Below are 23,316 nucleotides of genomic sequence, written 5' to 3'. Positions count from 1 at the left end.
GAAGGTCTGGCTTCTGTACAACAATTTGTTTGGCTTCGTATGTTAACTCTCTTTTCAGTCATCAGGTTCCAGATGTCATCAGGATGCCGGCCAGGCTTCCCTAGACTGAAGGGCTTTTTTTAATCTGCATCATCAACTGTAATTTCACCTCTCTCATTTAAAATTATTTTATCATAATTTTTTCTTTGATCTTGTTGAACCTAGCAAATATTGTGCCTAAATTATTTGTTCTTGATGGAGCCTATTTATGCTTTCATTAATCTTTCAAACCATTTATTTATTTTTTGTTTGTTTCTGTTTCATTGATTCCTGTTTTTATTTTATTTTTCTCCTGTTGACCATTCATTTATCTTATTTTTTTAAGTTTTTTAATTATAGATTTCTTTTAAAAATTTTTCTTTTATTTTTGATAAGACAGAGGCAAATTGAGAGAGGAAGATGAAGAGGGAGAGCTAGAGATACCCAAAGTCCTGCTTCACTGCTTGTGAAGACTCTCCCCTGCAGGTTGGTTGGGACTGGGGACTTCAATCCAAATCTTTGTGCATAGTAATATGTATATGCTACTGGATCCAGCACTGCCCATCCCCCTTGAAGCCCATTTTCTAGTTGGTTCAGTTTGAGATTTCTCTTCTTTGTTAATGTGGGCCTGAATTGCTATGGGTATGAACTTTCCTCTTATGACTACTTTTTGCTAAATCCCATAGGGTATATTAGTTAATCCCTTCATTTTCAGTGTTATCCAGATAATTTATAATTTTATTTTCACATACTTTTTAAAAATATTTATTCCCTTTTGTTGCCCTTGTTGCTTTTTTATTGTTGTAGTTTTTATTGTTGTAGTTATTGATATCGTCGTTGTTAGATAAGACAGAGAGAAATGGAGAGAGGAGGGGAAGACAGAGAGGGGAAGAGAAAGATAGACACCTGAAGACCTCCTTCACTGCCTATGAAGCGACTCCCCTGCAGGTGGGGAGCCAGGGGCTCAAACCGGGATCCTTATGCTGGTCCTTGTGCTTTGCACCACCTGCGCTTAACCCGCTGTGCTACCACCTGACTCACCTTCACATACTTTTTTATTGGGAAATTAATGGTTTACAGTAAGTACAGTTGTTGGTGCATGTGTAACATTTATGCTTTTTGAGAAACACTCTCACCCCTAGCCTAGGCCCTCCTCCACAATCATTCATCAGACCCTGAAAACCCTCCTTCCCCTCAGAGTCCTTTACTATGGCAAAATACACCAAACTGTTCCAAGTTCTGCTTTGTGTTTCCCTTTCTGTTCTTATTTCTTAACTTCTGTCCATGAATGAGATGCATCCCATATTCACCCTTCTTGTTTTGGCTTATCTTACTTAACATAATTCCTTCAAACTCCATCCAAGATGAGGTGAAGAAGGTGAATTCATAACAGCTGAGTAGTATTCATCTTACTCAGACATTGGCATGCTGTTGGACACCTGGGTTGCTTCTGGGTTTTGGCTATTACAAATCATGCTGCTATGAACATAGGTAAACACATATCTTTTTGGATTGGTGTGTTCGATTCCATAGGCTATATCCCCAGGGGAGGGATTTCAGTGTCATATGGAAGGTCTACTAGTCTTCTGAGAGTTCTCCAGACTGCTCTCCACAGAGGTTGGACCAATTTACATTCCCACCAGCAGTACAGGAGGGTCCCTTTGTCCCCACAACCTCACCAGCATTTGTTGCCACTACTTTTTCTGATATATGACATTCTTACAGGAGTGAAGTTGTATTTTATTGTTGTCTTTATTTGAATTTCTCTGACAATCAATAACTTGGAGCATTTTCTCATATGTCTGCCTTTTGTGTCTTTTCTTCGATGAATATTCTATTCACATCTTCTCCCTATTTTTGTATGGGATATATATATATATATATATATATATATATATATATATTTTTTTTTTTTTGCTGAGTCTGGCAAACTATATATGTTGGTGATTAGTCCCTTGTCTGAATAAACTAAATAAACTAAATTAAATATACTAAGTTCACACTAGAGGTAAATTCTGTTTGGGACCCTCTGGGCTTCTTGAATCTTTATGTCTTTGATGTTGTCTAGACTAGAGAAGTTTTCAGCTATTATGGCCTGAAGAATGCTTTCTTCCTCTCCCTCTCTTTCTTCCTCTGGTAAGCCAATAATGCGTATATTGTTTCTTTTGAAGTCATCCCATAGGTCTCTGTTGTTGTTTTTAGCATCTCTTAATCTCTTTTTGAGATCTCTTACTTCTTTTTTAGTTGTCTCTAATTCGTCCTCCATCTTGCTAATCCTGTCTTCAGCCTCATTGATTCTATTCTCTCTGCCCTCTACTGCTTTCTGGAGTTCATCTATTTTGTTTCCCTGTTCTGATACTGTCTTAGCTTGTTCAGCTGGTTTTGTTCTTAGCTCAGCTATTTCAGCTTTCAGCTCTCTGATAACCTTGAGATAGTTAGTGTTTTCTTCCAGAGTCTCATTTGTTGTTCCTGTATTTTTTATTACAATTCTTTCAAACTCTTTACTCACTCCTGTGATTATTTCCTTAGCTAATGTTTGGATGTTGAATTCTGTATTTTGTGCTTCACCTTTTGGGGGGATTTTAGCTGGACTGTTGTCCTGGTTCGTTTCTCCAATATTTCTTCTTGTTGGTTTACCCATTTTAGATATTATGTTATGAGTTCCCTCTCTTAGTACTTTTCAAATTACTGATCACTATTTCCTGGATCGACTTGTGTCTAAGTAAGGTAATTAAAGGGTTCACAATGGTGGAAGTTAACAGTTGTTTCAATAGTATTTTAATCCCTGAGTTGGGGCTCAGTGATTTAAAAAGCCTCTTTTTTTTTTCTTCCCTGTAGGCTATGGGAGCCTGAGGGCTTTTAAACTATCAATAGGCTTCTTAGCTTAATCACTGACTCCTGATTACTGTAAAAAATGGTGACTAATCCCTAGCACTGCAAAAACAGTATCATCTGTTTTCCATCTACACCATGCCTCGGCCTCGCGTGAGCTTAATGTGAAGCTTGGTGATACGAGAATCCAGCATGAAGCCCAGCCAGTCTACCTTGGCGTTACTCTCGATCGCACTCTGTCATTTCACGAACATCTCATAAAAACTGCAGCAAAGGTGGGTGCGAGGAATCACATCATTGCAAGACTGGCCAGCTCCTCATGGGGTGCGAGTGCTTCCACACTACAATCATCATCTCTGGCATTATGCTATTCCACTGCAGAATACTGTGCCCCAGGATGGTTCCGTAGCCCCCATGTCCACTTGGTCGATTCCAAATTATATTCCTCCATGAGGATCATTTCTGGAACCATCCGTTCCACCCCGGTTCCATGGCTGCCAGTTCTTAGCAACATCACCCTGCCAGATATTCGTTGGGATGCGGCATCATCTAAGTATTTCCCACGTCTACGCTCGACCGGACCTGCCAATATACGCGGATATCTTTGCCCACCCTGTCCAACGCTTGACGTCTCGTCACCCAATCTGGTCCCCTACGCCTACACTGAACTTCTCTGTCCCAGACTCTTGGAAACAGAGCTGGCAGTCAGCTGAGGTAAAGAACAAACACCTCATCATAGACCCCTGCAAGCGTCAACCCGGCTTTGACCTAGCACGTTATGATTTGGCCCTCCTCAATCGCTATCGAACAGGCCATGGCCGGTGCGCCGCTATGTTCCATCGCTGGGGAGCCAGAGACGACCCGAACTGCCCCTGCGGCTCCAGACAGACTATGACCCACATAGTCAACGACTGCCACCTCTCCAGATTCAAAGGAGGTCTCGAAACTTTACATCAGGCTCAACCTGATGCTGTTGACTGGCTATGGAAGAAGGGCAAACACTAGAAGAAGAAACTGACTCCTGACCAAGAGATAAGGCAGGGTGTGGCAGAGATAGTCCAGTGGTTATGCAAAGAGACTTTGACAGCCCCACAGCTATGCCACCAAGGTATAGGTCTTCTCCTAAGTTTCCTGGTTAGATCTCTGTCCCTCGGTGTCCCTCCCTGCCGCTGCTCCAGATTCTGAGGGCAGTAGCATTGGAGACTCAGAGTTGCACTTGGTGAGTCTCCGGGGAGTCCTCTCCTCCCTTCAGCTGTCCCCTTGTTGGAACAGACTGGAGGTGTTGTCTCAACTGATAAACTGCCTGACTGTTACCAGCCACTTAATCTCTCCCTAGGCTTCTCTCTGTCACCAGCCACACATGTTTGCACTCACCAGTGATTTGGTGGGTTCCTGTAGTTGTTCTAGTCCTGTCTTGTTTCGGTCCCAGGTGATCTCCTTTGGTATTCCTAGTTGATCCGGGAGAGGAGAGGAGAGGAGAGGAGAGGAGAGGAGAGGAGAGGAGAGGAGAGGAGAGGAGAGGAGAGGAGAGGAGAGGAGAGGAGGGAAACAGATCTGCTGCTGCTTGTAGCCCCGCCTCTGGAAGTCATATTCATGCTTTCTGAATACCTCTGGCTCAGTGTTGGAAGGCTATATGTTTCTCAGATTTTTTCCATTTCTTTTAGATTCTCAAATTTTGTGGCATATTAATTAATTGTTCATGAATGATATTTTGATCTCCTTTTTTAGCTATGATTTCTCCTTCCGTTTTCAGCTCTATTCCCCCCCCCCTTTTTTTTTTGGCGTTCTAGATAAGGGTTTGTCAATTTTCTTTCTTTTTTTTAAATTTTTTTTTATATTTATTATTTATTTATTTATTCCCTTTTGTTGCCCTTGTTGTTTTATTGTTGTAGTTATTATTGTTGTCGTTGTTGGATAGGACAGAGAGAAATGGAGAGAGGGAGGGGAAGACAGAGAGGGGGAGAGAAAGATAGACACCTGCAGACCTGCTTCACCGCCTGTGAAGCGACTCCCCTGCAGGTGGGGAGCCGGGGGCTCGAACCAGGATCCTTATGCCGGTCCTTGTGCTTTGCGCCACCTGCACTTAACCCGCTGCTACAGCCCGACTCCCTCAATTTTCTTTAATCTTTCAAAGAACCAGCTCTTAGTTTCACAGATCTTATAAACTTTTTTGTTGTTTTCTTGTTTGTTTTCATTGGCACTTATTTCAGGTTTAGTCATTGTACTTCACTCTTCCTACTTTTTTGGGCTTTGCCGTTTCTCTAGATTCTTTTGGTTGTAAGGCCAAGTTGTTTATTTTATCTTTTTCTAGTTTCCAGCTAAGTACTATTTTATCTATGTCCCAAAGATTCTAATAACTGTATCTTCATTTTCATTGACTTCCAGAAAATTTTTAATTTCCTCTGTGACCCACTAGTTGTTAAGGAACATGCTATTGGGAGTCGGGCAGTAGCGCAGCGGGTTAAGCACAGGTGGCGCAAAGTGCAAGGACTGGCATAAGGAACATGCTATTGAGTATCCACAATTTTCCTTTTATGGTTGATTATTATTTTAATTCCACTAGGGTCTGAAAACATTCTTGGAATGCTTTTATTGCTCCTGATTTGGTAATTCTATCTTTGTGTTCTAGAAAATGGCCTATTTTTAATACTATTCTATGTAAATTTCAGAAAAATTTATAATTCACTCTTTAAAAAAATTTTTATTATATTTATTTATTGGATAGAGACAGCCAGAAACCAAGAAGATAGGGGGAGATTGATAGATAGGTAGACAGACACTGCAACACTGTTTCACCATTCACAAATCTTGAAGATGGGGGCTGGGAGCTTGAACCAGAGACCTTATGCATTGTAGCATGTGTACTTAACCTGGTGTGCTACCACCTGGCTCTGTATTTTACTCTCTTGTGGTGAGGAGCTATGAGTATGCCTAGTAGGCCCAACCTGTTTATCTCTTCATTTGTGTCTCTACTTATTTTCTTTCCTATTGATCTATTAGGGGAAATTGTTAAAGTCTGCTATTATTATTTTGTTGCTGTTGATGTAGCTCCTCTGTTCTATTATTTTATTTTATTTATTCCCTTTTGTTGCCCTTGTTGTTTTATTGTTGTAGTTATTATTATTGTTGTTGTTGTCATTGTTGGATAGGACAGAGAGAAATGGAGAGAGGAGGGGAAGACAGGGAGGAAAGAAAGACAGACACCTGCAGACCTGCTTCACCGCTTGTGAAGTGACTCCCCTGCAGGTGGGGAGCCGGGGCTCGAACTGGGATCCTTATGCCAGTCCTTGTGCTTTGCGCCACCTGTGCTTAACCCGCTGCGCTACAGCCCGACTCCCTCCTCTGTTCTATTAATGGTCTCGGTTTGATGCTATTTATTGTCTGACTCCTAAAGTTCACATCTCATTTTCTTCAAATTCAAATACTGTGGCAGAATTCATTTATAAGAATTGGCCTCCAGGAGCGGTGGATTCATGGTGCAGGCACCGAGCCCAGCAATAACCCTGGAGGAGGAAAAAAAAAAAAAAAAGAATTGACTACGCTTCTTTACTCAGAACATGACTTTCCAGAGAAACCAGTTTCTTCCTCCATAACTTTCCTATACCTCTCAAGCATGACAAAATTATAGGGAGAGCAAAAAACCTGTAGGAGTTCCAGTCATGCAGAAGTAAGTACACAATTGTCTTAGTTAAGTGTATAAAAGAAAATGCACTGAACAACAAACAATAAGGCTGATTCTGCTCCAAGTATATTCATTTCTCCAGTATTTCTTCTGGGTTTAACCATTATATCTGGTGTGTTATGAGGTCCCTCTGTCGGTACTTTTCAATCCACTAATCACACTTGGCCTGAATTGACCTGTGTCTAAGTAAGGTACTTAAGAGTTCACAGTTGTGAAGAATTAATAGTTGTTTCAATGTTATCTCAATCTCTGAGGTGAAGCACAATGGTTGTTAAACGTTATGTTATTTATCTTCCCTGAAGGTTATGAAAGCTGAGGGCTTTTTAAAATTTTTATTTATTTATTTTTTGCCTCCAGGGTTATTGCTAGGGCTCAGTGCCTGCACCATGAATCCACTGCTCCTGGAGGCCATTATTCCCCCTTTGTTACCCTTGTTGTATCCTTGTGGTTGTTATAGTTGTTGTTGGTTGTTGGATAGGACAGAGAGAAATGGAGAGAGGAAGGGAAGACAGAGAGGGGGAGAGAAAGATAGACACCTGCAGACCTGTTTCACCGCCTGTGAAGTGACTCCCCTGCAGGTGCTGAGCTGGGGGCTGGAACTGGGATCCACCCTGGTCCTTGCGCTTGGCACCAAGTGCACTTAACCCGCTGTGCTACAGCCTGAACCCCAACCTGAGGGCTTTTTATTTTTTTATTTATTTTTTATTTATTTATTTTTATTTAAGAAAGGATTAATTAACAAAACCATAGGGTAGGAGGGGTACAACTCCACACAATTCCCACCACCCAATCTCCATATCCCACCCCCTCCCCCGATAGCTTTCCCATTCTCTATCCCTCTGGGAGCATGGACCCAGGGTCATTGAGGGTTGCAGAAGGTAGAAGGTCTGGCTTCTGTAATTGCTTCCTCACTGAACATGGGCGTTGACTGGTCGGTCCATACTCCCAGTCTGCTGAGGGCTTTTTAACTATAAGACTTTTAGGCTTAATCACTCACAGGTAACCAAGAAATAAAACAGGGTGGGAGAGAGATAGCACATTGGTTATGCAAAAAGTCTCCCATAATCCGTGGGTCCAAAGTCTTGGGCCCACACCCTACTCCACCTCTAGCCAGAGCCAAGCCAGGAAGTGTTCTATGGCCCTGTGCTTCTGAATATATTCTGATTTCTGAGGGAATTATACACCCTTTTCCTAATTTATCAGGAGAACAATGTGAAAAGGCTCCTCCTATATAGCCACACGTCCAGACCATGGGGAGTGTAATTTTTCTTCTGAGTCACCCTGCCAGTTCTCTGGCCCCCAGTGTCAGTATCAGGCTTCCTGCTGCTGTTTCAGCTTCTGAGGGGCAACAGCAGTAGAGACCCACAGTAGTAAATTAATGAAGTTTAGGTGGTCTTCCCCTCCCTCCAGCAGTATGTTGATAAAACTCAGAAGTGACATGTCAATGGTCAGACTATTGCAATGATACCAGCTGCTCCTGAGCGGATAGGGCTTTAGGCCCAGGAATTTCTCCTTAATCCCCTTTCAGTCCATGAGCCACATGTGTTTGCACTTGCCCCTGCTTGGAGGGTTCCTGAAGTAATCCTAGCCGTCTCTTGTGTTCTCAGGTGACCTCTTTTGCTATTCCTAGTTGATCAGGGAGAGCAAAAGGCAGCTGCTGCCACTCCAAAGCCTCGCCTCTGGACGTCTATCTCTCTCTCTCTTTCTTTCTTTTTTTTTCGGGTACATTCATATAACCCAGACTTTATCCCACATTCATTCAAAGTCGGCTTCTTCTACTTGATATAATTATATTCAAACAGAAGCCCTAAAGATAAGGGTTAGCTCAGATGTTTTGGAAGAAAAACAAGGCTAGCATGAAGCTTCTATAGCTGTAAACCAAACTTTTCAACTACAGATGTTTTGCCCTCAGGACACAGTTGACAATATCTGAAGACAATGTAAAATATGACAACCAGAATGGTGACACTGGTATCTAATGGGTAACAGTCATTTGTGTCAAAAAAAAAAAAGGAAAAAAAGAGACTTTTGATACAAATATGTGTCTTCCTAAAGCTGACAAACTCTACTGTGGTCTTTGATAGAATAATAAGGGCTAGAAAAGGACAAAAATGCTTCAAGATATAGTTTTTTTTTTCCAAGTTTATTGTTCCTATCAACATAAGGCATAATCCCATTTCCATGTCTATTCTTTGTAATCTTGTGTCTTTAAATAATGGTTATACAGCAGGTAAAAATGATTTTGGATGCTATCACATAATTGTTTTTTAATATTTATTTATTCCCTTTTGTCACCCTTGTTGTTTTATTGTAGTTATTATTGTCATCGTTGCTGGATAGGATAGAGAGAAATGGAGAGAGGAGGGGAAGACAGAGAGGGAGAGAGAAAGATAGACACCTGCAGGTCAACCTACCTCACCACCTATGAAGTGACTCCCCTGCAGGTGGGGAGTCGGGGCTCAAACCAGGATTCTTATACTGGTCCTTGAGCTTTGTGTCACGTGCACTTAACCCACTGCACTACCGCCCGACTCCCCACATAATTGTTAACATAGATATATTTTTAATATATTAGCTATCTATTGCTCTAAAACCCAAGACCTAGCAACATAAAACAATGAATATCATCTAAAATATTTCTGTGTATAAATAAGTTTATCATAGGGCTGTTGGCAGTCTTTTCCTGGTTGGAAGTTCATTAGATGATTGTGCTGAGGATGAGGATGTATGGAGGGAAAAAATCTATTCTCAAGCTCACTCCTATCATTGTTGACAGAAGACAAGTCTTCATGGAGTGATTGCTAGAGTCATCAATTTTTTGCCACAGGGATATTTTTTTTCATGAGACAACTACGAACATAGAAGTTGACTTCACTCAGAGAAATAAAGAATGATAAGTATGCCCAAGACAGGGAAATTAGTCTTTTTATAGGCTGATCTAAGAAGTGGTTGTCACATTATCTGTGTTCTCTTCACTAGTACAGCCAGCTCCTGTACATTCTACAAAGACATGAACACAGAGAGACAGAAGTGACTGAGGGCAATCAAAAAGTAGATAATCATAATATTCAACTCACTGGATTTTTAAAAATTTTATTTATTTATTGGGGACAGCCAGAAGTCAAGAGGGAGAGAGACAGAGAGACACCTGCAGCCCTGCTTTACCACTTGCAAAGCTTTCTCTCTGCAGGTGGGGACCAGGAGCTCGAACCTGGTCCTTGTGCACTGTAACATGTGTGCTCAACCAGGTGTGCCACCACCTGCACCCGACTCACTAGATTTTTTTTATTTATTTATTTTTTAATTTAAGAAAGGATTAATTAACAAAACCATAAGGTAGGAGGGGTATAACTCCACACAATTCCCACCACCCAATCTCCATAACCCACCAGGGTTACCACTGGGGCTTGGTGTCTGCAGTATGAATCCACTGCTCCTGGAGGCCATTTCCCCCCATTTTTGTTGCCCTTGTTATAATTGTTGTTGGATAGGACAGAGAGAAATGGAGAGAGGAGGGGAAGATAGACACCTGCAGACCTGCTTCACCACTTGTGAGGTGACCTCCCCTGCAGGTGGGGAGCTGGGGGCTCCAGCTGGGAGCCTTAGTCCAGTCCTTACACTTTGCTATGTGTACTTAACCCACTGTGCTACCACCTGGCCCCATAAATAAAATATTTTTTAAAATTTTTATAATGTTTTATAATATTTATTTATTACCTTTTGTTGCCCTTGTTGTTTTATTGTTGTAGTTATTACTGTTGTTGTTATTGATGTTGTTGTTGGATCGGATGGAGAGAAATGGAGAGAGGAGGGGAAGACAGAGAGGGGGAGAGAAGGACAGACACCTGCAGACCTGCTTCACCACCTGGGAAGCGACTCCCCTGCAGGTGGGGACCCGGGGGCTCGAACCGGGATCCTTACAAAGGTCCTTGTGCTTTGCGCCACCTGTGCTTAACCCGCTGCGCCACCGCCCAACTCCCAAATAAAATATTTTTAAAAGAGTATATGTGCATGTGCTTATAGAAAGTAATGAAGAGGGGCCATACTACCCTGAACACGCCCAATCTCATCTGATCTCAGAAGCTAAGCAGGGTCAGGCATGGTTGGCACTGGGATGGGAGAAAGTAACGGAGAGTATGTGCTGAATCTGGTGTGTGTGTGTGGGGGGGGGGTTGGATAACATTGTCTTCTGCTTTTTCATCTATTGAAATAACATCACATCTATGTAATACTGTCTGAGGATGTTTCCTGTGAGAGAAGGAGTCAGTCTGCTTTTGTCAAGGTCTACTAACCAAGAGCAAACCACAAGGCAAAGGAGCATTATAAAACATCCTTCTCAGAGAGATGTCAGATCCCCAACATCTTGATGCCTCTTCTCATAACTGGCCAGTCAACCATGAGTCTTCACTGGTTTCTTCTCACTCTTCTCCTTATGACTCTCTTACCTCAAGGTAAGATGTTAACTGGTGATAGACTTCTACAATGCAGATCTAATAGGTCAGACAAGACTCTAGAATTTGTCCTATATCCTATGTGTTCTTAAACCTAATATCAGGAGAGACAAGGAGAGAAAGATAGACACCTGCAGACATGCTTCACCGCCTATGAAGCGAGCCCCTTGCAGGTGGGGAGCCTTGGGCTCGAACCGGGATCCTTAAGCTGGTCCTTGCGCTTTGTGCCACGTGCACTCAAGCCACTGCAGTGTCTCTGTCTTCCCCTCCTCTCTCCATTTCTCTCTGTCCTATCTAACAATGATAACATCAATAACAATAATAACTACAACAACAATGAAAAACAACATGGGCAACAAAAAGGGAAAATAAATAAATATATTAAAACAATTTTTTTAAAAAACCTAGTATCAACAACTTTACCAGGATTATAATTGGGTAGAAAGTGATTGATCATTGTTTTGTAATTTGTCAGACTAACTGATGAATTCACTTCCTGATTTATCCTCTTTCGGAAGGCCTTGATGAAAATGAAAGAAAATTTTCTTATTTTCACAGGGTTGGTGTTCAGGCAGTGGCACACTATGTTAAGTGCACACAGTATAAAGCGCAAGGAGCTGCATAAGGATCCTGGTTCAAGCTCCCGGGTCCCCACCTGTGGGTTGTTGCTTCACAAGTGGTGAGGCAGGTTTTCAGGTGTCCATCTTTCTCTTTCCGTATCTCCCCCACCCCTCATTTTCTCTCTATCCTATCCAATAAAATGGAAAAACTATCCATCAGGAACAGTGCATTCACAGTGCAGGTACCAAGCTCCAGTGATAACCCTGGAGGCAAAAAAAAAAAAAAGTCTAAGCTCACATGCTACAATCCACAGTGGCTCAGATTCAAACTCCTGGTTTCCACCCATAGGGGGGAAGCTTCAGGTATGGTGAAGCAGTGTTGCAGGTGTCTTTCTCTCTCCCTCTCTATCTTCTCTTCCCCATGTTAATTCTCTTACTGTCTCTATCCATTAATTTTTTTAAGAATTAGTTTGTAGATGGCTCAGAGGGTAAATGTCACCCCTTATCTTTCTCTGGATTTATCCCCAGCACCACATGGGAGGCCCATGGACAGCACCAGGGAATCTCTTTCAGTGCTGAGAGAGAGTTGTAGTGTCTCTCTAACAAATTTTAAAAATCTCTTGGGAGTTGGGTGGTAGCGCAGTGGGTTAAGCGCTCATGGTGCTAAGTCAAGGACTACAGCCGTGGTGACAGCTAGGAACATTCTAGTCTGCACTCATTTTGGGACCAGTTTTCCTCAAGTGGCAGAGTAGGTTGACCCAGCCTCCTTTCAGAGAGTGGGGCAGTCTCTTATCATTGTTGCTCTACAGCAAGGCCCTGCCAAGGCCCACAAGAGGATTCATTATGATGTTTCTGTTGGAAGTGACCAGTGAGGGTGGACAGAAGGATCTATTAGAAGTCTAGGTCCATCATATCTTTTTTTTATTTATTTATATTTATTTATTCCCTTTTGTTGCCCTTGATGTTTTATTGTTGTAGTTATTATTGTTGTCATTGTTGTTGGATAGGACAGAGAGAAATGGAGAGAGGAGGGGGAAGACAGAGAGAGGGAGAGAAAGACAGACACCTGCAGACCTGTTTCACCGCTTGTGAAGCGACACCCCTGCAGGTGGGGAGCCAGGGCTTGAACCAGGATCCTTATGCGGGTCCTTGTGCTTAGCGCCACCTGCGCTTAACCCACTGCACTACAGCCCGACTCCCGGTCCATCATATCTATGTAGGAATGCAAGGATTCCCTGACTAGAGCCCCACATGATGGAATGGCCTTGTAGTGATCAAAAAGGCCATCATCAAAGTCTGCCAGTCTCTTGCCCTTATCCAGCTTTTGTAGTTCTCACTTTATCTAATGAGGTTAGACTTTAAGTGATTGAGGGAAGTGAAGTAGGAGATAGGAGAGGAGGGTTTCCAGCCCTAAGTAGTAAATATTTGGTTAGGTACTTTATGGTGTCCTTTTTAGGTGTTTCCACTTGCTTGCTGAATTTACTGCAGACTTTTGAGCACTTTTACTTTGAGGTATATATTCTCCCCTAACTTCTGGGTGCATGTGCAGATGTACCCTGTCCCTTGGGTCCTGGTCTGTATCTAGGTTCTTTAAGTCTTTTAATTTTATTATCTTTATTTATTTATTGGATAGAGACAGCCAGAAACTGAGAGAGAAGGGAGGATAAAGAGGAAGAGAGAGTCGTCTGGGAGATGGCTCAGTAGATAAAGCATTGGATTCTCAACCATGAGTTCCTGAGTTCAGTTCCTGGCAGCACATGTACCAGAGTGATATCTGGTTCTTTCTCTCTCTTTGCCTGTCTTTCTCATGAATAAATAAGTAAATTATTTTTTTAAAAGAGAGAGAGAGTAAGAGAGGCAGAGAGACACCTGCAGCACTGCTTCACCACTCGTGAAGCTTTCCCCCTGCGAATGAGGACCGGGGACTCAAACCTGGGTCCTTGTGCATTGTAACATGTGCACTCAACCAGGTGTGCCACCACCCAGCCCTATTCTCTAATTTTTTTAGAACAGCCCTGTATTCCTGGGATACATCCTACTTGGTCATGATGTGCAATCTTTTTAATGTACTGCTGTACCCAACTTGGAATAAGTTTGTTTAACATCTTAGCATCTATGCTCATCAGAGATATTACTGTGTAGTTCCTTCCTTCCTTCCTTCCTTCTTTTTTTTTTTTGTGATATTTTCCTCTTAGGTGGTAGAGAGTAGTCATGTGTCATTGATATTTTGAAAGAGCTTGAAAAGTATGAGTATTATTTGCTCTTCCATAAGGGTTTTGTAAAATTCATGTAAAATCATTTGGCTCTGGACTTTTATTGTTGGCTAAGTTTTTTCTTTTAGTGATTTAATATTAATTTACAAAATTATAAAATACGGGGATGCTTGGTGGTGCACCTGGTTGAGTGCACATGCTACAATGTCCAAGGATTTGAGTTCAAGCCCCCCACCCAGTCCCTACCCACAGGGGAAAAGCTTCACAGGTGGTGAAACATTGCTGCCTCTCTCCCTCTCTATTTCCCCATTCCTCTCAAATTATGGCTGTATTTATTCAATGAGTAAATAAAGATAATTTAAAAAATTAAGTTAAAAAATTATAATGTAATAGGTTTAATTAATTTCACACTGTTTCCAACACTAGAGTTCCTTCCATTAAAAACTGCAGTAGTTCTCCCCAGGTCACAAATATGGGCTATTATTTCTATAACTATATATTTATATATTTACCCAGTTTTGTATGGTCTTGCCTCTCTTCCTAAGTCACAGCTATACCTGGGATCAGGATAGTAGCACAGCGGGTTAAGCGCACATGGCAGGAAGCACACCTGTACCTATTACTACTTCTTTTTCTTTCTTTCTTTTTTTATATTTATTTATTTGCCCTTTTGTTGCCCTTGTTGTTTTATTGTTGTAGTTATTATTGATGTCGTTGTTGTTGGATAGGATAGAGAGAAATGGAGAGAGGAGGGGAAGACAGAGAGGGGAAGAGAAAGATAGACACCTGCAGACCTGCTTCACTGCCTGTGAAGCGGCTCCCCACGAGCCGGGGGCTCGAACCGGGATGCTTACTCCGGTCCTTGCGCTTGGCGCCACATGTGCTTAGCCCGCTGCGCTACCGCCCGACTCCCCCCATCACTACTTCTGAGTGTCCTTCCTCTTTTCCTTTTCTCTTTCTGGGTCCTGAAGGAATTGGATTTCAGAGCCCTTTAGTCATCTTTCCCTAACATTTCTCTCCCTCTGAGAGTGTGGGCCAAAATTCTTTATGGGGTGCAGAAGATGGAAGTTCTGGCTTCTGTAATTGCTTCTCTGCTGGACGTGGGTATTGCTAGGTGGATCCAAACCACTGGGGAAGTTTTTTTTTTTATTACTTCCTGTATTTTTTGTTGTAATTAATCTATTTATGTTTTTCATTTGCACATAGTTCTGAACTTTTTGTTTTTCTTGCAACTGGACTTGAGTCATTGAAGATGCCTCTAACACAAATCAAAAAGCTCTGCCAGTGGTTTCCTCTAAATGTTTGTTGGTTTCTGGTCTAACATCCAAATCCTTGATCCATTTGGAATTCATTTTTGTGTGTGGTGGAATGTAGTGGTTCAGTTTCAACTTTTTTCGTGTTTCAACCCAATTTTCCCAGCATCATTTGTTAAAGATATTCTCCTTGTCTCTGACTCTTGTCTCTGCCTCCTCTCTTCTCTCTTTGGAACTTATATATTGTTCTCTTGTTTCTACTGAGCGTTTTTTTTTTTTTAAGTTTTTTTTAACATTTATTTATTTCCTTTTTGTTGCCCTTGTTGTTTTTATTGTTGTTGTAGTTATTGTTGTTATTGATGTCGTTGTTGTTGGATAGGACAGAGAGAAATGGAGAGAGGAGGGGAAGACAGAGAGGGTGAGAATAAGATAGACACCTGCTTCACCACCTGTAAAGCAACTCCCCTGCAGGTGGGGACCAGGCGGCTTGAACCGGAATCCTCACGCTGGTCCTTGCACTTTGCGCCATGTGTGCTTAACCCACTGTGCTACCGCTCGACTCCCTATCTGTTGAAGTTTTCTTCTTTTCCTCATTTCACTGGACTCATGTTTGGATGTATCCCTTGGAAAATTTTCCTGCCTTTAATTTATCTGTTTTTTTTTTTTTTTCCTTCCCCTTTAGGGTTTTTACCTAGATTCACTGGTGAGGGTGCTTCCCTTATGTCTCATCATTCTGGTAGGTGCAGGCTCGTACTCTGTACTGGTTGATGTCTGAGGTAGAGGGCAGAGTTAAATGGGCACAAAGTGACCAACTGCAGGTCACTTCTTTAGCACAGACCAAAATATAGTCACAAATTCTGAGAGGTGCCCTACTACCCAGCATGATCTGCCTTTCAAAAAGACAGCTGACCTCCCTGCAGTGGACTCTCAGGGAAGAGCATGGCATTTACCAACTTCTTCTTTGTTCATGATCAGAAAAGGAAGAGATCCTTCCAAGAGGCAGAGGGGAAAGACTGTTTTCCCCCATCTCACTGTTCCCAGTGGGTGAAGAGCAGATGAAAGCATTTTTCTTTTCTTTTTTTAAAATTTTTATTTATAAAAAGGAAACACTGGCAAAAACCATAGGATAAGAGGGGTACGACTCCACGCAAGTCCCACAACCAGAACTCCATACCCCATCACCTGCCCTGATAGCTTTCTTATTCTCTATCCCTCTGGGAGTATGGACCCAGGGTCATTATGGGATGCTGAAGGTGGAAGGTCTGGCTTCTGGAATTGCTTTTCTGCTGAATATGGGTGTTGGCAGCTCGATCCATACTACCAGACTGTCTCTTTTTCTTTCCCTAGTGGGGCGAGGTTCTGGGGAAGTGGGGCTCCAGGACACACTGGTGGGATTTGTCTACCCAGGGAAGTCCAGTTGGCATCATGGTAGCACCTGGAAGCTGGTGGCTGAAAAAAGGGTTAACATATAGAGCCAGACAAGTTGTTGATAATCATAAACCTAAAGGCTGGAAAAGTTCATATGAAGAGTTGGGGGGGGTCTCCAAAGAGCCCATGACGATACTAGTTTTTTTTCCCCCTGAGCCTGACATCTGATATTCAGGAAAGCATTTTTCTTACCAGCAACTGAGTTTATCTTCATCTAGTTAGTTGTATACGGGTGCTTAGATTAATCCTCCAACTTTCCCCACCTTAGATACAGTCAAACTGCCTCAGATTCTTGGGTATTTGGAAGGCTGGGATGAAGTAGTGCAATTTCTACTCCTTTCTCTTTCTTTTTTTTTTTTTTAATTTTTTAAATTTTCTTTATTTATTTATAGGATAGAGGCAGCCAGAAATTGAAAGGGAAGGGAATGATAGAGAAGGAGAGAGAGAGAGAGAGAGAGAGAGAGGGAAAGAGAGAGAGAGAGAGACCTGTGGTACTGCTTTACCACTCGCAAAGCTTTCCCTCTGCAGGTGGGGATTGAGGGTTTGAACCCAGGTCCTTGCACATTGTAACACATGTGCTCAACCAGGTGTGCCACCACCCACCCCCTTCCCTTTCTTTCTTTCTTTCTTTCTTTCTTTCTTTCTTTCTTTCTTTCTTTCTTTCTTTCCTTCTTTCTTTCTTTCTTTCTTTCTCTCTCTTTCTTTCTTTCTTTTTCTTTCTCTCTTTTTTTCCCTCCTCTCTTTCCTTAGATCTAGGAACTGCTGTCAAATCTTACCTTCCTTTGGAGTCCAGGTTACTTATGGTGTGTATTCTGTGAACTCACAACAACAGGTGGAGGTCAGAGATCAAGGTGGGGGTCAGGGAACCCACTGAGGCTACCTGGATTCTTTTTGTTTGGGGATGGGCCATGGTGTTGGCTGCATTTATTCCCTTTCAAGTTCTGTTTATACCTTGAAGCTCATCAAAAATGTTATAAATCCAGTTTGTTGGTTTCTTTAGTGTCTCCTTTTGTATAAACTTTTTTTTCTTTTATTTAGAAAATCTTTTTTTCTTAACTTTATTTATTCCCTTCTATTGCCCTTGTTGTTTTATTGTTGTAGTTATTATTGTTGTTGTTTTTGATGTTATTGTTGTTAGATAGGACAGAGAGAAATGGAGAGAGGAGGGGAAGACAGAGAGGGGGAGAGAAAGACACCTGCAGACCTGGTTCACCGGCTGTGAAGTGACTCCCCTGCAGGTGGGGAGCCGAGGGCTCGAACCGGGATCCTTACATTGGTCCTTGCACTTTGCGCCACCTGCGCTTTAACCCGTAGTGCTACCTACTGCCCAGCTCCTTGTGTAAACTTTTTATGTTGCCAATGCCAGTTGTCCTCTATATTAGATGTATTCAGTGTGTACAGAAATTTCCACCAGGCTTATGATAATCACAGATTCACAACCTACTCTCTGGCATCCATCTTCTTCCACTCTTATCAATCTTCTGTTCAGTTTCTTTTCTTAGAAATGTTCATACCAGAAATCTCCAGTTCTTACATTTCAGAATTATCTCAGTAAAACTCTCCTTTTGCACTGTTAATTGAAAAAAGATTTAGAGGGAGTCAGGCGGTAGCGCAGCGGGTTAAGCGCACGTGGCGCAAAGCACAAGAACCTGAAGGATCCCGGTTCAAGCCCCGGCTCCCCACCTCACAGGCAGTGAAGCAGGTCTGCAGATGTCTATCTTACTCTTCCCCTCTGTCTTCCCTTCCTCTCTCCATTTTTCTCTGTCCTATCTAACAACGACGACATCAATAACAACAATAATAACTAGAATAACAATAAAAAACAACAAGAGCAACAAAAGGGAAAATAATAAATAAAAGGAAGAAAAGACAGAATTTTAGATGAGTTAATTACAGAATCTATTTTGATTATTGAGTCAGGTCTTAAGCCAGGAAGTGACCTTCAGCTAAAAACACCTCCAAGCTGCCTCAGTATCAGGACCCATCTTCCTCACATGTAGCATAGGGTATATTGTCCAGCCTCCCTTCAGAGGATGGAACATTTTTCTACCGTTGTTGATCCAAGTTGAGGGCAAGGTCCTATGGGGAGTCCACAAAGGGGTCTGTTTTGTTGTCCCTGGTATAGATGACTGGTAACAATAGAGAGAGGGATTTCTTCGAGGTCTATGCCCATCATGTCTGTTTGGGACTCCCTGACTAGGAAGATGGGTCCTGATATTGGGGCAGCTTGGAATATTCCTACGGATGACCACAGAATGTGAAGTCAGATCTACAGGGATGCAGAGGTCACATAGGCTCCTAAGCTGAATATGGGCCCCAGATCAGCTCAAATCAATGGGGTTTACAGTCAATTGTATTTATATACCTTTCCCAAATTTGGGAGCTACTCTCTTCCCAGATCCAGTTTTCTGGTCTTTTTACCAGCCGTGACATCATCTCCCTAGACAATAATTAGGATCCACCTGCATATCAGATTTCAGGCTCAGGAAAAAAAAACAAACTAGTGTAACCACAGACCCTTTGGAATATAACTAAAATATGCCTACTACCTATCTACAGAATAGAGACACCCCCCCAACTCTTCATCTGCACTACTCCAGCCTTTAGACTCATGATTAGTCAACAACTTGTTTAGCTTTATATGTTAACTCTGTAGATGCTAGCATGATGCCAACCAAAGTTCCCTGGACAGACGACCCCACCAATATGTCCTGGAGCTCTGATTCCCCAGAACCCTGCCCCACTAGGGAAAGAAAGACAGGCTGGGAGTATGAGTCAACCTCTCAACACACATGTTCAGTGGGGAAGCAATTACAGAAACCAGACCTTCCACCTTCTGCACCCCATAATGACCCTGGGTCCATACTCCCAAAGGGTTAAAGAATAGGAAAGCTATCAAGGGAGGACATGGGATGTGGAGTTCTGGTGGTGGGAATTGTATGAAGTTGTACCCCTCTTATCCTATGATTCCTTTTCATAAATACTTAAAAATTAAAAATTAAAAAAAACACCTCCAAAACCAGGATCCTGATTCAGAGATTTTATACATTGTGTGCTTATGAGGGCAGGTTACAACTAATGTCCAAGCAATTCTATGTCTTAGTAATAATTAGACCACAAGTTTTATAAATCACTGTTAGCTATGCATTGATACAAAAAGCGAGTAATTTTATTTTTCTTCCAGGAACTGGAATCTGATTATCCTGATAAAATTACCAGGTCACCTTACCTTGGTCCCATCTTTTTTTGTGTATCTTTCATTTATTTTTATTTATTTATTTTATAAAAGCACTGCTCAGCTCTGGTTTATAGTGGCTCAGGGGATTTAATCTGGGACTTTGGGGCCTCATGCATGATAATATCTTTTCATAACCATTATGCTATCTCCCCTACCCAGTCCAGTCTCTTAAAAAAAAAAAAGACAATTTTTGGTGAAGTGCCTTCCCAGAATCAAGCCTGCTGCATCCTCTTAATCCACTTTAAAATCATATGTCATTGACTAAGATTTAGTAATTATATAGTTGAAGATGAATACCTACTAATAAATCCTTTGTTTGATTTTTTTTTTTTTATATAACAGTAAGAAGTGGTCTTGGCGCTGCTGAAAGCCATTGTATCAATATATCTGGAATTTGCAGACGAGACACTTGCAAAGTAAATGAAGATATTATTGCTGGCTGTAGAAGACGGTACAAATGCTGTCGAGCCTGGTGGATTCTTTTACCAATTCCAACACCTCTTACATACTCAGAGTACCAAGAACCCCTGAAGCCTAAATTAAAATGAAATTAAAGGAAACATATAGATTCTTTTGCACCTAAAACCATTAAAATACATTTACTGAACACCTCCAAGTTTATTACCATTTGTCTTGTTAATAAAAAAATATTAATTTCAAATCTATACAGATAATATTTATTTGAACATAATTTCACACTGAGTCTCCTTAAAATGAGGAGACATATTTACTTTTCTTTTAATTTTGTCACAGAAAGTCCCAAACAATAGGTGATGCAAACATGAAGGTATGTACATTATCAAAAATAGAGGAAAGGAAATAGAGGAAATCCAGAAAACATCAGGGGAGAGAAAAGATATATTCATAGCATAGGGAGCAGGGGATAAAATTGAACTTGGGTAGAAGGAAATAATTTAGGACACTACATAAATCATGTAATTTTATGGCAGATAATGAGAACAAGATAAAAACAAGAATATAAAGAGAACAAGTGGTTGAAGATCAGCAAAAATATATTTTAAGTACTCTTTTATTAATTTTACCTATTTATTTTTTAAACCAGAATACTTCTCAGCTCTGGCTTCTGGTAGTGCAAGGAACTGAACCTGGGACCTGTCTTTCTCTCCCCCTCTCTATCTTCCCCTCCTCTCTCCATTTCTCTCTGTCCTAGCCAACAACATCAGTAACAACAACAATGATAACTACAACAACAATAAAAACAACAAGGGCAACAAAGGGGAAAATAAATACATATTTAAAAAATTTTAAAAATACAAATCTATATTGGAAAAGCTATAGGTCTATTTTAGGTATATTCCAAGGGGCCCATGATTTTACTAGTTTTTGCCTGAGCTTGACATCTAGTATGCAGGTGGACCCAGGTTACTGTCTGGGGAGATGGTGTCATAGTTGGAAAAAGGACTAGAAAGCTGGATCAAGGAAGAGAGTACCTCCCAAATATGGGAAAAGTGTATAAATATTGTTAACTGTAAACCCCATTGGTTTGATCTGGGGCCCATATTCAGCACAGGAGCCTTTGTAAACTTTGCATCCCTGTAGGTCTGAGCTCGCATTCTATGGTCGTAGCTAAGAACATTCCAGGCTGCACTAATTTCAGGACCTATCTTCCTTGGGTAGTAGGTAGAGTATGTTGTCCAACCTTCCCTTGGAGAATGGAGACCCCGAATCTTCAACTGTAATACTCTTGCCTTTAACAACGATTTGTTCTGCTTTATATCTTAACTCTTTTTCAGCCACCAGGTTCCAGATGCTACCATGATGCCAGCCTGACTTCCCTGGACAGACAACCCCACCAATATGTCCTGGAACCTCACCTCTCCAGATCCCTATCCCACAAGGGAAAGAGAGAGACAGGCTGGGAGTATGGATCTACCTGTCAATGCCCATACTCTGCAAGGAAGCAATTACAGAAGCCAGACCTTCCACCTTCTGTACCCCACAATGATCTTGGGTCCATACTCCCAGAGGGATAAAGAATAGGAAAGATATCTGGGGAGGGGATGGGATACGGAGTTGTGGTGGTGGGAATTGTGTGGAAATGTACCCCTCTTATACTATAGCCTTGTCAATATTTCCATCTTATAAATAAAATTATATAAGTAATAAAAATACAAATCTACAGCTAGTTCTGGAAATCTAATGCATAGTGTACTGATTCTACAATCTCCCCCCCTTTTTCTGTACTCTAGATATAGATAGATAGAAGAGACACCATAGCACTATTCCACTGTCCACAGAGCCTCAGGTATTGCAGTGCTCCCATGTGGTATCACTAAGGCCTCACCCCTGCAACCTGACTTTTTCAGATAGAAAAAGACAAAAACAGATAGACAAGATACAGAGAAATAGGTAGAAAGCTTCCTTTAGTGCAGTGAGAACCAGGCTCCAATCTGGTTCTTGCACATGAAAAAGCAAGCAAACTATCCACTAACATATATTGATCAAGAAAATATGATTCTCTGTTATTTAACATCTACTATGAGCCCAGAGGAAACCCCTTATTGTTCTGGAAAGGCTAAGAAGGATTTTGAATCTAGAGGAATCTATTGTGTTGGGACACACACCTAAATGTGTGCTTTTCTACAGCCAAATGAATTAAGAGAACATATTTATTATTATTGATCAATTGATTGATTTAATAATGATCAACAAGATTGTGGGATAAGAGTGGTACAACTCCACACAATTCTCACCACCAGAACTCCATATCCCATCCCTTCCCCTGATAGCTTTCCTATTCTTTAACCCTCTAGGAGTATGGACCCAGGGTCATTATGGGGTACAGAAGGTGGAAGGTCTGGCTTCTGTAATTGCTTCCCGGCTGAACATGGGCATTGACAGGTGAATCCATACTCCTAGCCTCTCTCTCTCTCTTTCCCTAGTGGGGCAGGGCTCTGGGGAAGCAGGGCTCCAGGACACGTTGGTGGGGTCGTCTGCCCAGGGAGGTCCAATAGGCATCATGGGAGCATCTGGAATCTGGTGGCTGAAAAAAGAGTTAACATATAAAGCCAAACAAATTGTTGACAAATTGTTCATTAATCATGAACCTAAAGGCTGGAATATTGCAGATGAAGATTTGGGGTCTCCGTTTTGAAGATAGCTAGTAGGCCTATTTTAGTTATATTCCATAGGGCCCATGACTATACTAGTTTTTCCTGAGCCTGACATCTGATATGCAGGTGGACCCAAGTTGTTGTCTGATCTATCATCTTTCTATCTATCTCTCCCCCTTAGAAAAAGTGGCCAGCAGTGGTGAAATTGTGTATGTGTAAGTTCCTAACTCTGCAGAAAGAGAAAAGGAGAGGGAGAGGGAGAGGGAGAGGGAGAGGGAGAGGGAGAGGGAGAGAGAGAGAGAAAACCTTGTAGGAAAGAGAGGGAGGGAGAGAGAGAGAACTTTGTAGGATCCATTAGCTTAATTCAGAAGTTATCTTTCGGGAGTTGGGCACAGCGGGTTAAGCGCATGTGGCGCAAAGCGCAAGGACCAGCCTAAGGATCCCGGTTTGAGACCCTAGCTCCCCACAAGCAGGGCAGTCACTTCACAAGTGGTGAAGCAGGTCTACAGGTGTCTCTCTTTCTCTCCCCTTCTCTGTCTTTCCCTCCTCTCTCCATTTCTCTCTGTC

General features: G+C 41.8%; 2 protein-coding genes across 2 annotated transcripts in view; both read left to right on the top strand.

Moving 5' to 3' along the window:
- LOC107523444 (zinc finger protein 709-like) overlaps positions 1-23,316 on the top strand; it is a 511,405-nt gene that overhangs the window by 410,744 nt on the left and 77,345 nt on the right. The window lies entirely within an intron of this gene.
- LOC132535602 (beta-defensin 109-like) lies at positions 10,929-20,223 on the top strand. The gene is made up of 2 exons (XM_060182199.1): positions 10,929-10,983; positions 20,018-20,223. Exons 1-2 carry the CDS (start codon positions 10,929-10,931, stop codon positions 20,221-20,223), a joined length of 261 nt encoding a protein of 86 aa, XP_060038182.1.

This window comes from Erinaceus europaeus, chromosome 23 (genome assembly GCF_950295315.1).
Source record: "Erinaceus europaeus chromosome 23, mEriEur2.1, whole genome shotgun sequence".
NCBI lineage: Eukaryota > Metazoa > Chordata > Mammalia > Eulipotyphla > Erinaceidae > Erinaceus > Erinaceus europaeus.
The sequence above is the reverse complement of the archived record's forward strand: the minus strand, read 5'-3'. Positions and strand labels throughout refer to the sequence as shown.

What these genes read in the sequence shown, in the direction of transcription:
- LOC132535602 (XM_060182199.1), top strand. Translation starts at nt 10,929, where the DNA reads ATGAGTCTTCACTGGTTTCTTCTCACTCTTCTCCTTATGACTCTCTTA. An exon ending in TATGACTCTCTTACCTCAAG is followed by an intron (nt 10,984 to 20,017) that starts GTAAGATGTTAA and finishes TTTATATAACAG; the next exon opens with TAAGAAGTGGTCTTGGCGCT.